The sequence below is a fragment of the Hypomesus nipponensis genome, chromosome 28 (genome assembly GCF_054491055.1).
Source record: "Hypomesus nipponensis isolate SF chromosome 28, ASM5449105v1, whole genome shotgun sequence".
Lineage (NCBI taxonomy): Eukaryota > Metazoa > Chordata > Actinopteri > Osmeriformes > Osmeridae > Hypomesus > Hypomesus nipponensis.
This window is the reverse complement of record NC_140388.1, coordinates 3079549-3096413: the sequence shown is the minus strand read 5'-3', so window position 1 is coordinate 3096413 and position 16865 is coordinate 3079549. Positions and strand designations below refer to the sequence as shown.

At 40.7% G+C, this 16865-nt stretch overlaps 1 protein-coding gene across 4 annotated transcripts in view; it reads left to right on the top strand.

Annotated features, from left to right (window-relative positions):
- The first annotated feature begins 3328 nt into the window (after positions 1–3328).
- msh3 (mutS homolog 3 (E. coli)) overlaps positions 3329–16865 on the top strand; it is a 135493-nt gene continuing 121956 nt past the window's right edge. For 2 of the 4 annotated variants that reach the window (XR_014751033.1, XM_084694863.1), the window contains exons 1-3: positions 3329–3705; positions 3814–3916; positions 4014–4294. Coding sequence is in view for 3 of the 4 variants with exons in the window: in XM_084694863.1 (XP_084550989.1) it covers positions 3460–3705; positions 3814–3916; positions 4014–4294 (630 nt within the window). In the remaining variant the exon portion in view is untranslated. The remainder of the gene's footprint in view (positions 3706–3813; positions 3917–4013; positions 4295–16865) is intronic. The other 2 variants (XM_084694861.1, XM_084694862.1) reach the window with 2 other exon arrangements.

The window sequence follows — 16865 nt, the reverse complement described above, 5'->3', positions numbered from 1 at the left end:
AAGCTACGAGCCAGCTAGCCTAGCTGATGTTGCTAGCCACACTTTACTGAATGTGCCAGAAATGAAAAACGTTTCTTTTGACATAGTTTAGGCTGTGGCATTGAAGACAGCGACACACCACACAAGCTTGAGTTTAAATACATTATTTAATCTGACATTACTTACTAGCGATGTGTCGTTCGTGAACGATTCGTTCATTTTGAACGAATCTTTATAAGGACTTGGGAGTAACGAGTCCTCTCAACGAGTGATCCGTTCATTTCCCGACTCGGTCTTTTTACGAGTCTTTGGATCATTTTTCACGTGACCTGCATAGGCTCTGTCAGAGCCATAGAAAAAGTGAGTTGCGACACGCTTTAATCTCGCCGACACGTGATCACGTGGTTCATGTAGCTCGCTGTAGTTCCAAAAAAACCCACTGCTGTCAACTTTTTTGAATGGTTTTCAATGGAGCTGGCCAACGGAAGTTGCTTTCTCAGGCAAATAACGAATGAAACAGGCTCGGTTCAGGAACTCCAATATTATGGCTATCTTCAGCTGACTCGTATCTACATAAGGCAGTCCTCCCTGACATTTTTGGTGTATAATGGAGTGAACTACAACATTGTGAAAACTCACTGCCAGTGAAACAAAGGAAAAAAGCTACAGCTTTTTTGTCACGTGGTTCCGGTAGCTCCCTGTAGTAAAAAAACCCCCACTGCTGTCAACCTGGTTTTCGGCGGGACAGACAGCAGCACCATCTTGATTCACGGATATTTTTGTTTTGTTTTGTCTCCGGTGGATAAAGCTGTGTGGCAGACCACACAGTCAACGTAACGAAAATAAACAAGGATGTCATCCCATTGTCATTCACAGTACCGGCTTACTTTCACCACTGATGTTATGCTAGGTTTAGGCAAGTTATCTCTGGTTAAAACTAGCTAACGTTAACGTTATTAGCTAGGTATAACGTTTAGCTAGCTTTTCACTAGCTAGAAAGTTAGGACACTGCCTTGTCAGGGACAGGGTAATGCTTGTAAATAAACTAATAAACGTAGGTTTACTTCTCATTGCCTATCCAGATTAGTTAAATTACTGAAGTTAAATTAATGTAGTTAATCTAACCCTGCGGTGCATCAACAATGCTGGTATTGCCAAGCATTGGATATCCACGATTCAGGATATCGTGATTGACCGTAGATGAGCTTCTCCCTCTTGCATTGAGATCTGCAAATTCTCGCCTCCAATTTAAGTTTGTCATCCACCATATCTACTTTTAAATTATGTACGTATCCCTACATTCATTGCATAATGAAGTCCCTTTTGACGGCTAAAACTCAAGTCAGCTGCGATAGCTTGTCCGAGTTAGCAACAGTAAATAAGGGGGGCGGGGCTTAGCGATAGGTCAATTGGTTACTGGTGTGTTGTATCATGTCTGATACTTAATTAACATTTATGTATTACGTTAACTTATAATACATAACGCAATATTGTGAAGCAGAGCTAGAAATGGCTATGCTAGCTACCATACTGTACCAACTGTACCATACTGTACATTACAAACAGTAGCCTAATGAGGACTATATTGCAGGGCTGCCAACTCTCACGCATTGGCCGTGAGACACAAGCATTTCAACCATTTCACACGCTCTCATGCCACACCTTGTATATCTCACGCTGAAAAGGCATAGCCAACCAAGTAGCCCTGTTAACGTTGTAAACAGGGCCAGGGTGGGGAATCGGGAGAGTTCCCGGTGGGCCGCTTCACTTTTGGGCCGGTCAAGGATTTTTTGTTGTTGACATTTGTCACGTTAGTATTATCTTCTTTTAGAGTAGGCTACACACGTTCCGCATTCTGACACCTCAGCTTCTGCATGGATTGTACCATGTGAGGGAGTTCTCTTCTCCCAAATAGAGTTGGTTGGGTCCATAGTTTTACCAAAATCTTTTCTCAGATAGGCTACCGATGGCTGGGCCGGGGGGCCCTACCGTAACGATATGCGTCAGCGAGGATGGATGGGAGCAGGGCCGGAGTGATGGCATCACTAGACAAGGTTTACCAATTGAAAAACGTCTATGTTTATTTTACATAAAGCTCAATTAAACTATTTTGTGCTCAAAAAATGGCAAAAAAAATTGCTCCCGCGCTATGCATGCTTGCATTACGCGTGGTGACCCTATCTTGCATCACATCAAACCCATACATCCTAGCAGGGCCAGCCCAAGGTATAAGCGAACTAAGCGGCTGCTTAGGGCCCCCGTGGCCACCAGAGGGCCCCCAAGAGCACATGAAATTAAAGTTTAATGTACAGTGTTTCTTCCGCCCCAGAAATATGGTAGGAGCAGCATGTCCTGAAATAACTAAGCAGCATGTCATTTTATGAATGAACAATTTGTTAAATTATATATATATTTGTATATATAAGTCGCAGGACCAGCCAAACTATGAAAAAAAGTGTGATTTATAGTCCAGAAAATACGGTTATGTCTCTCTTTTTTGCTCTTTCTGTTGATCTTTTTGTTTCTTTTCTCTCAACAACCCTTACACTTTTCTCTCTCCTTCTCATCCACCCACTCTCTATCTTCTCTCATTTTCGATCGCTTTATCTTGTTTATTTCTTTTCCACCTAATATAATAATAATATAACTTAATTTAAGATCAAATAAGTTCTCTCATACATGTTGGACAGCTATATTTGCAATTCTAGTTAGATGCTAACTGCAATTCATTGTAGGCCTACTGTAGCCTATTTATAAGCCTTCTGTTCAACGACAATAAAGTTGAATCAAATCTAATATAGGCCTATATATAATTAACTATATATGAAGACTGTATACAATAATATACATTACAAATATTAAATTACATTGTAATGATTCAAATAATTATTTAAGCGTAAACAATTACAGTATTAATACAATTAACAGAAAAATGTGTGGGTGACAAATCGTCACAAACAACAAGGAATAAACTTAAATCTTTGAAGCTCCAAAAACTTCCAGATTTGAATTGTATTTCCCTTTAGAAGGCGCTGTTTTGTAAGACTCCACGTCCGCGCACCGTTGTAACAGAGAATTTCTCAAATGTGGGTCAACTCGTTTCGGTTTACTATGTGACACCGCGTCACATGTTCCTACTTGACCCATGTGCCCAAAGAAACGAAGGGGTGTCAACTCTGAGCCATAGCGCTGTCGTTTCCTCGGGGATTTTTGTCCACCCGTATTGCAATTTAAAAATGTTCTACAATTGCCGTGGCAGATGCTGAAAAGGAGCGCTGATGTTGCGCACTGATAAAAAGAAGAGCGGAACGCCTACGCCTGTCGGGAGATACAGGTGTATAAATTAATGTTATTTTTGTAAGCTCGACGTGAGCGACACCGTCCACGCTGCTTACTAACATTTGCTAAAGCAATAATACACATTCGTTATCAGCATATCTAATCACGCGATTTAAACGTTATAAGAATAAGATTAAAAGCATGCCGAAATCTACAAAAAAATCTTGCAATGTACAGACCTCCATAAGCCGGTACTTTGGCGGAGCTAGCAGCAAGAGTCTCCAGGACAAAAGCACAAAACCCGGTATGTGCTCTGCAATGGTGCCTACTGGGCTGCAGATAGGAGCCAGCAGAGGCAAGGTGGGCATGATTTGCAAAGCTCCTAGCACAGACACGGGACAGGAAATTGTCGAATTGATACATAGGCTATACCCACTTCAGTTAAAGGTATCACAGACACACGTATTGTTGACGTTGTAAAATGCTAGTGCTAAAACTCTTTCTGACAGTGATGTGCTATCCCTTCTATTTGCTCTGCCCTCTGTGGTCATGCAGCATAAGCATTCCACTGATGATGATGACTTAAGATCGATCAGGAAACGTACCAAGCTTTACCATCCTGGCCAGAAAGAAGACATTTCCCGTCCGAGTGTCAGAGGTGGGTCCTGGGCATTTTACCAGGGTCAAGTTCATTTACTAGACAGAAAGAATGAAATAGAAACATCTCCCTACTCTACTCTCACTTTCTCTCTCAGAAACCAATGCGTCTCAAGGGTCAGGCAGCCTCTCCTCCTCCACCCTGGAGCGCCTGAAGGACTTTAGCCGCATGGCTGAGCCCCACAGTAGATCTGATCGTGGGCCTCGTGGTGCAGAAAGAGGGCCTGAGGATTCTGGTTGTGTGCCTGGGGGAGTTATCCAGGACAATAGTAAAGAGAGAATGATAGGTGAGGAGGGAGACGAGGAAGAGCATATAAACAAGGAGGAAGAGGAGGAGGAGGAAGACGAGAGCAAGACAGATCCATCCACTGATTATAAGGTAACAACTAGTGCTGTCAAACAATTAAAATATTGAATCGCAATTAATCGCATTAATGTCAGTTAACTTGCGATTAATCACACATTTTTATCTATTCGAAATGTCCATTGATTTCTTTTTGTCTCATAATGTTTTCTCATGTTGATGCTCTTATCAACATGGAAAAGTGGATCGGATTGTTTGGTGCAAATGTTTTTTTTTTTTAATTGAAAACAACATTGCAATCGCTTGGCTTTGACGAGGGGGCGGAGAATTTGCATCAGCTGTGTGCTTGGCCATCAAGTGGTATTTCAGACTGGACGTGCTGCGATGATAGCTCGGTTCACAACGACAAAACACAAAGATCACTTTGGTCTTGTCAATGGAACCATTTGGCAACTTTTAAAAAGTAAATGTTCCATTCAGAATTTTGTTGGCATCCATTTCGGCGTCTCGCGCTCGCCATCCACTCAAAACGTAACGTTAGTCTACTACTCTTTAGCCGGCTCGCAAGCCTAAACAAGTGTGTGCGGCGTGCCTGTTGTTTTGTTTCCGGTCTAGCTAGATCCAGTGTGGTGTTGTGGTTTTTCTAACGTCAGTAGTTGTTTCAACAGCATGTGAAAAAAACAACAACGTTTGCTACAGGGCCGGCCCAAGCCTTTATGGGGCCTTAAGCAGAATTGATTTAGGGGCCCCCCTGTCACGCAAATATTATTGATTATTTTGAATGCTTGATTATTCGCACACTATTAATCGAATGCACTAATTAGCAATGTTATTAGTTGTGTTGCTTACATGATAACATTGATTTATTTCGCCCTTATACCGTTTTTTATTTTAACAGAAGCAAACCCAGATTGGTCATGTGATGATTTGAACTTTATGTATTCAAAGTACTAAGTGGTGTACCTAATGTGGTGTACTGAAAAGTAGCTAAATATACCAAACAATGCTTCTATTGTACACAGTTAACCACTTTAATAGCTTATGGTTTAAACTAGCAATGTGCAAAAGTGCAAAACATTCAACTCCAAATAACTTAAAGATACTGTATTTTCTTATTTCTTACAAAACTGATATTAAAATATAGCTGCAGGCAGCAATGGCGGGTTCCTCCATAGCATTTCAAACCATTACCAAATTGACATGACACAGACATGTATTTCATTCATGTACACAACATTTCAAGACAACTGGATCAATGGCTGATTTTAAGTCATTTTCTGAAATTCTTCACAAATTGTCACTGTAGAGAAATATCCATGCTGCCGACATTATGGGTTATTGACACTCTTTTGTTCCCCATGAGCAATATAAGGCATGCGTACCAACTTTTAGACATTTTGGACAAACAGGGTTAAAATGCCACCCTTTTGAAAGTGACAACTTTGAAGCGTGTTCTGTCAGGCCACCTGTGCTCTGGTCAGGCCCATCATGCAGAGATCCATTCTTTAAAAGCTTTGATTACAATAATAATTTTATGAAAGGGAAGATACACTTTAGTAAAGGACGTGTATGCAATGGTAGGACGACAACTACATTAAGGCCTATAAGTATAGTTATATATATATTATATGTAAAGTAGCCCCATTTTTGTTGGGTGTACAACAAAGGAGTTACCACCAGTTCCAATAGATGCCTCCATATTTAAAATGTAAAAATGACTGGTGGATTAATATTTTCCTTGTTTTATGCTGTTTTTGGGGACTTTCCACTTCAGCACCCATTTCCCAGTGTCATGTTACTGGATCTAGTTAATGGCGTAATGTTATGGGCATGGAGATGAGGCTACTACAAGGGGCCGGGGAGCAGGGCGGTAGGATAAAGCAGGGCGAGACGTTATATACTGGACACACACCACGAATAAAGGGAGACTTCTCAAGTTTTCTAAAACATGGCACGGAGCATTCATTCCGCAAGCAGATGCTTGTACACCCAGTTCCTCTATTCTACGCTACTACATTTTGAGTTGGGATGGTGTTCCACTGTTCTGCTTCTCTTTTTCGCAACTCCTACAAAACATTTCTGGGCATCATTGCTTTTATTAGTGCATGCAATGCTCGGAAGAAAACTATATAACAACAATAATGTTTAATGTAACTGGCCTTTCTAACAGTACAACTAGGCCCAGCTTGGCACCCCATAGTTGCATTGCAAATGAAAACAAGAGCCTTTTCAATAGGCCCAGTGGCAGACTCATGGTGTTTGAGGTTGTCAAATATCACCAGACATGGACTTCTGCCTAAATTGACATGCACCAACGCAGAGCAATGAGTTTCAACAACCATTAGCACAGTTATTCAATTTGTTGACTCTACTCTTAATGCAAGACTATGTTTAAGTCTGAAATTCTTTGTCAGCAACTGTTTATGTAGGAACCCTCCCTCACCCAATTGCTTTGGTCATGCTTTCTTAAAAGTCAAGTCCTTAGTTTAGATGTGCCAAAGAAGATGATAACATGACCAAGCTGTGTTTGGTTGATTCAACTGTATAGTTCTGAAGAAGAAGACCTTCTGTTTCTTTTAACAGTAGAATTAGCTGTGGCCAAACTAACCACACAATGCCTACTAGTCTAAAATGGCTACTAGACTAAGGAGTGAAGGTGGGAGCTTGCTATTGTTATGATTTTTGAGTCAAACAACTTGCTAAATGATTAAATGTCTGTTAAATCTCAAATCCAACTTTAAATTTATAAAAGAGAGAATTAAACCTAGAGGTTTAAAAGGCTACGTTTGTTTAAACAAATTACAGATAAGATTTGGGGAAAAAGCTTTAGAAATTAGCCAAGCATACATATTTTAAATATTCACAATGAATCTACTTTTCATCTTACATTGAACTACTTTTCAGATTTGTGTGGGTGCCGTAGGTTCTAGAGGCTTTTTTGTTCCTCATGAGAAATAAGGCATATGTAATGAATTTCAGAATTTTGGGACAAATGGGATGCAAATGGCAGCACTTTGAAAATGGACAATTGGGGGGTGGCCGTAGCGCCACCTATGGATAATGGTGGGTCATTTGTGGTGTGTTAGTTACTCATGGCCTATACTATCAATGTTTCAGGATTTGGAGAACTTTTTACCATTGTATACAAAATCGGAAATGCAATACCAACAAGATCCACATGGGCTTTTGTTAAAGTGTTTCTTGGCCTATACTGTCTATGTTTCAGGATTTTGAGACCTTTTTAGCATTGCATACAAAATCGGAAATGCAATACCATCAAGATCCACATGGGCCTTTATTTCAAGCCAAGAAGTGAAGGGAGGGGGCTTGGTGAGCCTATCCATTCCAGAAAGTCTTGTATCTTTGTGCTTTAGGGCGTGGCCTGTAGCGCCACCTATGGGTAATGTTGGGCCATTTGTGGTGTGGTAGTTACTTTTGGTCTATATACTATCAATGTTTCAGGATTTATATAACTTTTTACCATTGCATACAAAATCGGAAATGCAATACCAAGAAGATCCACATGGGCTTTTGTTAAAGTTTTTCTCGGCCTATACTATCAATCTTTCAGGATTTGAGACCTTTTTACCATTGCATACAAAATCGGAAATGCAATACCACATATAAGATCCACATGGGCCTTTGCTTAAGACCAAGGAATGAGTGGGGGCTTGGTCAGCCCACACTCTCCTGAAATGTTGCGTGTGCGTCTTGGCCGCGCGTGTGTCAAGGGAAGACTGAGTGTGTGTGAGAATTTGGAGCACGCGCGGGCAGGAGGAGGGGAGAGAGGGTTTTGCAGAATAGCTCTGAAATTAGCCAAGCATGCATGTTTCAAATATTCACCAAAAATATACTTTTCATCTCACAGTCAACTTTTTTTCAGATTTGAATACTAAACATTCTCAAGAGTCTTCATATGAACTAGTGATAGTATCAGAGTATCCGTTTTAGACCGGTGGATGTGTAAAGCATTATTTTAGCGTTAGCGATAAATTTGATTTGATTTATGTCAGTCATTTTTTAAGATATTAAGTCAATTTTTCACATGGGAACATGTTGTATTGTCTTCTACCGATATACCAAGTTTGGTGTTGATATCTCAAAGATTTGCTGAGATTTGACCCAACTTCCTGTTTGGTTCCTTTGTTGATGATTTTGATTGGCTGTACTGGACAAACGGTTTTGAAAATCAAAAATCCTATTGATAACTTTTGTGAGGCTCAGTCTGGAGATCCTCTCTGGCAACTTTGAAGAAAATTTTAACCAAAAATGTAGGAGGAGTAGCGAAAAAACGTGTTTCCTCAATCTTTATTGTACAGAAAAATCCAATATGGCGGCCGTTATAGGTTCTAGAGGCTTTTTTGTTCCTCATGAGAAATAAGGCATCTGTAATAAATTTCAGCATTTTGGGACTTATGGCCTGCAAATGGCATCACTTTAAAAATTGACATATTGGGGCGTGGCCTGTAGCGCCACCTGTTGTCTCACATGGCCCATGTTTGGTATGGTAGTTACTAATGGTCTGCAGTTTCAACATGCCAAATTTCACAACTTTTTACAATTGTGCTCTAGGGGCTGCCATTGACTCCCATGGGTAAAACATAATAATAAATATAACTGCAAGCAGTAATGGCGGATTCCTCCAAACACTGCGAACCATTGAAAAATGTTTATTTTTGACAAATTGTAACTGTATAGAAAAATGTATGCTGCAGAATTACCAATGGCATACCAAATCTGAAATGCAATACCATCAAGATCCACAAGGGCCTTTATTTCAAGCCAGTAAGTGAAGGAAGGGGGCTTGGTGAGCTTATCCATTCCAGAAAGCCTTGTATCTTTATGCATTAAGGCGTGGCCTGTAGCGCCACCTATGGGTAATGGTGGGCCATTTGTGGTGTGGTAGTTACTCTTGGCCTATACTATTAATGTTTCAGGATTTTAAAAACTTTTTACCATTGCATATAAAATCGGAAATGCAATACCAACAGGATCCACATGGGCTTTGGGTAAAGTGTGGTAGTTACTCTTGGCCAGTACTGTCAATGTGTCAGGATTTGGAGACCTTTTTACTATTGCAAACAAAGTAGGAAATGCAATGACACCAAGGTCCTCAAGGGCCTATGCTGATATTCAAGGAATGAGTGGGGGCTTGGTCAGCCCACACAGTCCTGATATGTTGCGTGTGTGTCTTGCCAAGCCCGCGCGAGTCAAGGGAAGAATGAGTGTGTGAGAATTTGGAGCATGCGCGGGGAGGAGCAGGGGACACATTTCATTGTAAATTTCCCTAGAAATTAGCCAAGCATGCATGTTTCAAAGATTCACCAAAAATCGACCTTTCATCTTAGAGTCAACTTTTTCTCAGATTTGTGTACTAAACATTCTCAAGAGTCTTCATATGAACTTGTTTGACTGGCTTACGTGTAAAGCATTGCGAACCATTGAAAAATGTATATTCTTGACAAATTGTAACTGTATAGAAAAATCAATGCTGCAGAATTTCCAATGGGATACCAAATCTGAAATGCAATAACATCAACATCCACAAGGGCCTTTATTTCAAGCCAAGAAGTGAAGCGCTTTAATCTTCACAAGAAGTGAAGTGCTTTGTGCTTTAGGGCGTGGCCTGTAGCGACACCTATTGGTAATGGTGGGCCATTTGTGGTGTGGTAGTTACTCTTGGCCTATACTATCAATGTTTCAGGATGTTTTTAACTTTTTACCATTGCATACAAAATCGGAAATGCAATACCAACAAGATCCACATGGGCTTTTGTTAAAGTGTTGTTGTTACTCTTGGCCTTTACTATCAATGTTTCAGGATTTGGAGAACTTTTTACCATGGCAAACAAAATCTGAAATGCAATACCATCAAGATCCACATGGCCTTTGCAAAAGACCAAGGAACACTCTCCTGAAATGTTGCGTGTGCGTCTTGCCAAGCCCGCGCGTGTGTCAAGGGAAGACCTATGGGTAATAGTGGGCCATTTGTGGTGTGGTAGTTACTCTTGGTCTATACTATCAATGTTTCAGGATTTTTATAACTTTTTACCATTGTATACAAAATCGGAAAAGCAATACCAACAAGATCCACATGGGCTTTTTGTTAAACTGTTTCTTTGCCTATACTATCTATGTTTCAGGATTTTGAGACCTTTTTACCATTGCATACAAAATCGGAAATGCAATACCATCAAGAGCCACATGGGCCTTTTTTTCAAGCCAATAAGTGAAGGGAGGGGGCTTGGTGAGCCTATCCATTCCAGAAAGCCTTGTATATTTGTGCTTTTTGGCGTGGCCTGTAGCGCCACCTATGGGTAATGGTGGGCCATTTGAGGTGTGGTAGTTACTCTTGGTCTATACTATCAATGTTTCAGGATTTTTATAACTTTTTACCATTGCATACAAAATCGGAAATGCAATACCAACAAGATCCACATGGGCTTTTGTTAAAGTGTTTCTCGGCCTACACTATCAATGTTTCAGGATTTGAGACCTTTTTACCATTGCATACAAAATCGGAAATGCAATACCATCAAGAGCCACATGGGCCTTTCAGCCCACACTCTCCTGAAATGTTGCGTGTGCGTCTTGGCCGCGCGTGTGTCAAGGGAAGGCTGAGTGTGTGTGAGATTTTGGAGCACGCGCGGGGAGGAGCAAGGGAGACATTCATTGGAAATTTGCCTAGAAATTAGCCAAGCAAGCATGTTTCAAATATTCACCAAAAATCGACCTTTCATCTTACAGTCAACTTTTTCACAGATTTGTGTTATGAACATTCTCAAGAGTTTTCATATGAACTTGTGATTGAATCAGAGTATCAGTTTTTGAATGGCTGATGTGTAAAGCATAATTTTAGCGTTAGCGATAAGTTCAATTTGCTTTATATCAATCATTTTTTGAGATATGAATTTGCCTTTGCACATGGTAACATGTTGTAGTGTCTTCCTCCGATCTACCAAGTTTAGTGTTGATATCTCAAAGATTTGCTGAGACATGACTTCACATCCTGTTTTGCGGCTTTTCTGATGAATTTGATTGGTTGTACCGGACAGACGGTTATGAGGATCAAAATTCCTTTGATAACTTTTGTGAGGCTTGGTCTGAAGATCATCTCTGGTGATTTTGAAGAAGATATGACAAAAATTGTAGGAGGAGTAGGCTTTCAAAGGTTTTTGATAAAACCGGAAATGGCGGGAAATCTATATAACCGGAAATTAACGCCATGGTGTGCGTTGAACTCGGCTTGATCAAGGGAATCCAATGGTACCTCATTTTTGAAAATGAGTCATACGGTTCAAAAGTTGCGTGTGTAAACACAAGTCCAACTTTGACCCATTGGTGGCGCTAGAGTGGTCTAATGGGAGACATGAAACTTGGTGTAGGTATAGAAGAAACTGTCCTTAATGAGTGTGCCAAATTTCACAAAAAGTTGTCGATGGGGTCTAGGGGCTGCCATTGACTCCCATGGTACAAGAATTACAAAATATAACTGCAAGCAGTAATGGCGGATTCCTCCAAACACTGCAAACCATTGAACAATGTTTATTCTTGACAAATTGTAACTGTATAGAAGAATGTATGCTGCAGAATTACCAATGGCATACCAAATCTGAAATGCAATACCATCAAGATCCACAAGGGCCTTTATTTCAAGCCAGTAAGTGAAGGAAGGGGGCTTGGTGAGCTTATCCATTCCAGAAAGCCTTGTATCTTTATGCATTAAGGCGTGGCCTGTAGCGCCACCTATGGGTAATGGTGGGCCATTTGTGGTGTGGTAGTTACTCTTGGCCTATACTATTAATGTTTCAGGATTTTAAAAACTTTTTACCACTGCATATAAAATCGAAAATGCAATACCAACAGGATCCACATGGGCTTTGGGTAAAGTGTGGTAGTTACTCTTGGCCTGTACTGTCAATGTGTCAGGATTTGGAGACCTTTTTACTATTGCATACAAAGTAGGAAATGCAATGACACCAAGGTCCTCAAGGGCCTATGCTGATATTCAAGGAATGAGTTGGGGCTTGGTCAGCCCACACAGTCCTGATATGTTGCGTGTATGTCTTGCCAAGCCCGCGCATGTCAAGGGAAGAATGAGTGTGTGAGAATTTGGAGCATGCGCGGGGAGGAGCAGGGGACACATTTCATTGTAAATTTCCCTAGAAATTAGCCAAGCATGCATGTTTCAAAGATTCACCAAAAATCGACCTTTCATCTTAGAGTCAACTTTTTCTCAGATTTGTGTACTAAACATTCTCAAGAGTCTTCATATGAACTTGTTTGACTGGCTTACATGTAAAGCATTGCGAACCATTGAAAAATGTATATTCTTGACAAATTGTAACTGTATAGAAAAATCAATGCTGCAGAATTTCCAATGGGATACCAAATCTGAAATGCAATAACATCAAGATCCACAAGGGCCTTTATTTCAAGCCAAGAAGTGAAGTGCTTTAATCTTCACAAGAAGTGAAGTGCTTTGTGCTTTAAGGCGTGGCCTGTAGCGACACCTATTGGTAATGGTGGGCCATTTGTGGTGTGGTAGTTACTCTTGGCCTATACTATCAATGTTTCAGGATGTTTTTGACTTTTTACCATTGCATACAAAATCGGAAAAATATACCAACAATATCCACATGGGCTTTTGTTAAAGTGTTGTTGTTACTGTTGGCCTTTACTATCAATGTTTCAGGATTTGGAGAACTTTTTACCATGGCAAACAAAATCTGAAATGCAATACCATCAAGATCCACAAGGCCTTTGCAAAAGACCAAGGAATGAGTGGGGGCTTGGTAAGCCCACACTCTCCTGAAATGTTGCGTGTGCGTCTTGCCAAGCCCGCGCGTGTGTCAAGGGAAGACCTATGGGTAATAGTGGGCCATTTGTGGTGTGGTAGTTACTCTTGGTCTATACTATCAATGTTTCAGGATTTTTATAACTTTTTACCATTGTATACAAAATCGGAAAAGCAATACCAACAAGATCCACATGGGCTTTTTGTTAAACTGTTTCTTTGCCTATACTATCTATGTTTCAGGATTTTGAGACCTTTTTACCATTGCATACAAAATCGGAAATGCAATACCATCAAGATCCACATGGGCCTTTTTTCAAGCCAATACGTGAAGGGAGGGGGCTTGGTGAACCTATCCATTCCAGAAAGCCTTGTATCTTTGTGCTTTTGGGCGTGGCCTATAGCGCCACCTATGGGTAATGGTGGGCCATTTGAGGTGTGGTATTTACTCTTGGTCTATACTATCAATGTTTCAGGATTTGAGACCTTTTTACCATTGCATACAAAATCGGAAATGCAATACCATCAAGAGCCACATGGGCCTTTGCTAAAGACCAAGGAATGAGTGGGGGCTTGGTCAGCCCACACTCTCCTGAAATGTTGCGTGTGCGTCTTGGCCGCGCGTGTGTCAAGGGAAGGCTGAGTGTGTGTGAGATTTTGGAGCACGCGCGGGGAGGAGCAGGGGAGACATTCATTGGAAATTTGCCTAGAAATTAGCCAAGCAAGCATGTTTCAAATATTCACCCAAAATCGACCTTTCATCTTACAGTCAACTTTTTCACAGATTTGTGTTATGAACATTCTCAAGAGTCTTCATATGAACTTGTGATTGAATCAGAGTATCAGTTTTTGACTGGCTGATGTGCAAAGCATTATTTTAGCGTTAGCGATAAGTTCAATTTGATTTATATCAATCATTTTTAGAGATATGAATTTGCCTTTGCACATGGTAATATGTTGTAGTGTCTTCCTCCGATCTACCAAGTTTAGTGTTGATATCTCAAAGATTTGCTGAGACATGACTTCACATCCTGTTTGGCGGCTTTACTGATGAATTTGATTGGCTGTACCGGACAGACGGTTATGAGGATCAAAATTCCTTTGATAACTTTTGTGAGGCTTGGTTTGAAGATCATCTCTGGTGATTTTGAAGAATATATGACAAAAATTGTAGGAGGAGTAGGCTTTCAAAGGTTTTTGATAAAACCGGAAATGGCGGGAAATCTATATAACCGGAAATTAACGCCATGGTGTGCGTTGAACTCGGCTTGATCCAGGGAATCCAATGGTACCTCATTTTTGAAAATTAGTCATACGGTTCAAAAGTTGCGTGTGTAAACACAAGTCCAACTTTGACCCATTGGTGGCGCTAGAGTGGTCTAATGGGAGACATGAAACTTGGTGTAGGTATAGAAGAAACTGTCCTTAATGAGTGTGCCAAATTTCACAAAAAGTTGTCGATGGGGTCTAGGGGCTGCCATTGACTCCCATGGTACAAGAATTACAAATAATAAAACCACCAATAACAATAGGTTTCCTCCTTACGGAGGAATCCTAAATATAACTGCAAGCAGTAATGGCGGATTCCTCCAAACACTGCAAACCATTGAACAATGTTTATTCTTGACAAATTGTAACTGTATAGAAGAATGTATGCTGCAGAATTACCAATGGCATACCAAATCTGAAATGCAATACCATCAAGATCCACAAGGGCCTTTATTTCAAGCCAGTAAGTGAAGGAAGGGGGCTTGGTGAGCTTATCCATTCCAGAAAGCCTTGTATCTTTATGCATTAAGGCGTGGCCTGTAGCGCCACCTATGGGTAATGGTGGGCCATTTGTGGTGTGGTAGTTACTCTTGGCCTATACTATTAATGTTTCAGGATTTTAAAAACTTTTTACCACTGCATATAAAATCGAAAATGCAATACCAACAGGATCCACATGGGCTTTGGGTAAAGTGTGGTAGTTACTCTTGGCCTGTACTGTCAATGTGTCAGGATTTGGAGACCTTTTTACTATTGCATACAAAGTAGGAAATGCAATGACACCAAGGTCCTCAAGGGCCTATGCTGATATTCAAGGAATGAGTTGGGGCTTGGTCAGCCCACACAGTCCTGATATGTTGCGTGTATGTCTTGCCAAGCCCGCGCATGTCAAGGGAAGAATGAGTGTGTGAGAATTTGGAGCATGCGCGGGGAGGAGCAGGGGACACATTTCATTGTAAATTTCCCTAGAAATTAGCCAAGCATGCATGTTTCAAAGATTCACCAAAAATCGACCTTTCATCTTAGAGTCAACTTTTTCTCAGATTTGTGTACTAAACATTCTCAAGAGTCTTCATATGAACTTGTTTGACTGGCTTACATGTAAAGCATTGCGAACCATTGAAAAATGTATATTCTTGACAAATTGTAACTGTATAGAAAAATCAATGCTGCAGAATTTCCAATGGGATACCAAATCTGAAATGCAATAACATCAAGATCCACCAGGGCCTTTATTTCAAGCCAAGAAGTGAAGTGCTTTAATCTTCACAAGAAGTGAAGTGCTTTGTGCTTTAAGGCGTGGCCTGTAGCGACACCTATTGGTAATGGTGGGCCATTTGTGGTGTGGTAGTTACTCTTGGCCTATACTATCAATGTTTCAGGATGTTTTTAACTTTTTACCATTGCATACAAAATCGGAAAAATATACCAACAATATCCACATGGGCTTTTGTTAAAGTGTTGTTGTTACTGTTGGCCTTTACTATCAATGTTTCAGGATTTGGAGAACTTTTTACCATGGCAAACAAAATCTGAAATGCAATACCATCAAGATCCACAAGGCCTTTGCAAAAGACCAAGGAATGAGTGGGGGCTTGGTAAGCCCACACTCTCCTGAAATGTTGCGTGTGCGTCTTGCCAAGCCCGCGCGTGTGTCAAGGGAAGACCTATGGGTAATAGTGGGCCATTTGTGGTGTGGTAGTTACTCTTGGTCTATACTATCAATGTTTCAGGATTTTTATAACTTTTTACCATTGTATACAAAATCGGAAAAGCAATACCAACAAGATCCACATGGGCTTTTTGTTAAACTGTTTCTTTGCCTATACTATCTATGTTTCAGGATTTTGAGACCTTTTTACCATTGCATACAAAATCGGAAATGCAATACCATCAAGATCCACATGGGCCTTTTTTCAAGCCAATACGTGAAGGGAGGGGGCTTGGTGAACCTATCCATTCCAGAAAGCCTTGTATCTTTGTGCTTTTGGGCGTGGCCTATAGCGCCACCTATGGGTAATGGTGGGCCATTTGAGGTGTGGTATTTACTCTTGGTCTATACTATCAATGTTTCAGGATTTGAGACCTTTTTACCATTGCATACAAAATCGGAAATGCAATACCATCAAGAGCCACATGGGCCTTTGCTAAAGACCAAGGAATGAGTGGGGGCTTGGTCAGCCCACACTCTCCTGAAATGTTGCGTGTGCGTCTTGGCCGCGCGTGTGTCAAGGGAAGGCTGAGTGTGTGTGAGATTTTGGAGCACGCGCGGGGAGGAGCAGGGGAGACATTCATTGGAAATTTGCCTAGAAATTAGCCAAGCAAGCATGTTTCAAATATTCACCCAAAATCGACCTTTCATCTTACAGTCAACTTTTTCACAGATTTGTGTTATGAACATTCTCAAGAGTCTTCATATGAACTTGTGATTGAATCAGAGTATCAGTTTTTGACTGGCTGATGTGCAAAGCATTATTTTAGCGTTAGCGATAAGTTCAATTTGATTTATATCAATCATTTTTAGAGATATGAATTTGCCTTTGCACATGGTAATATGTTGTAGTGTCTTCCTCCGATCTA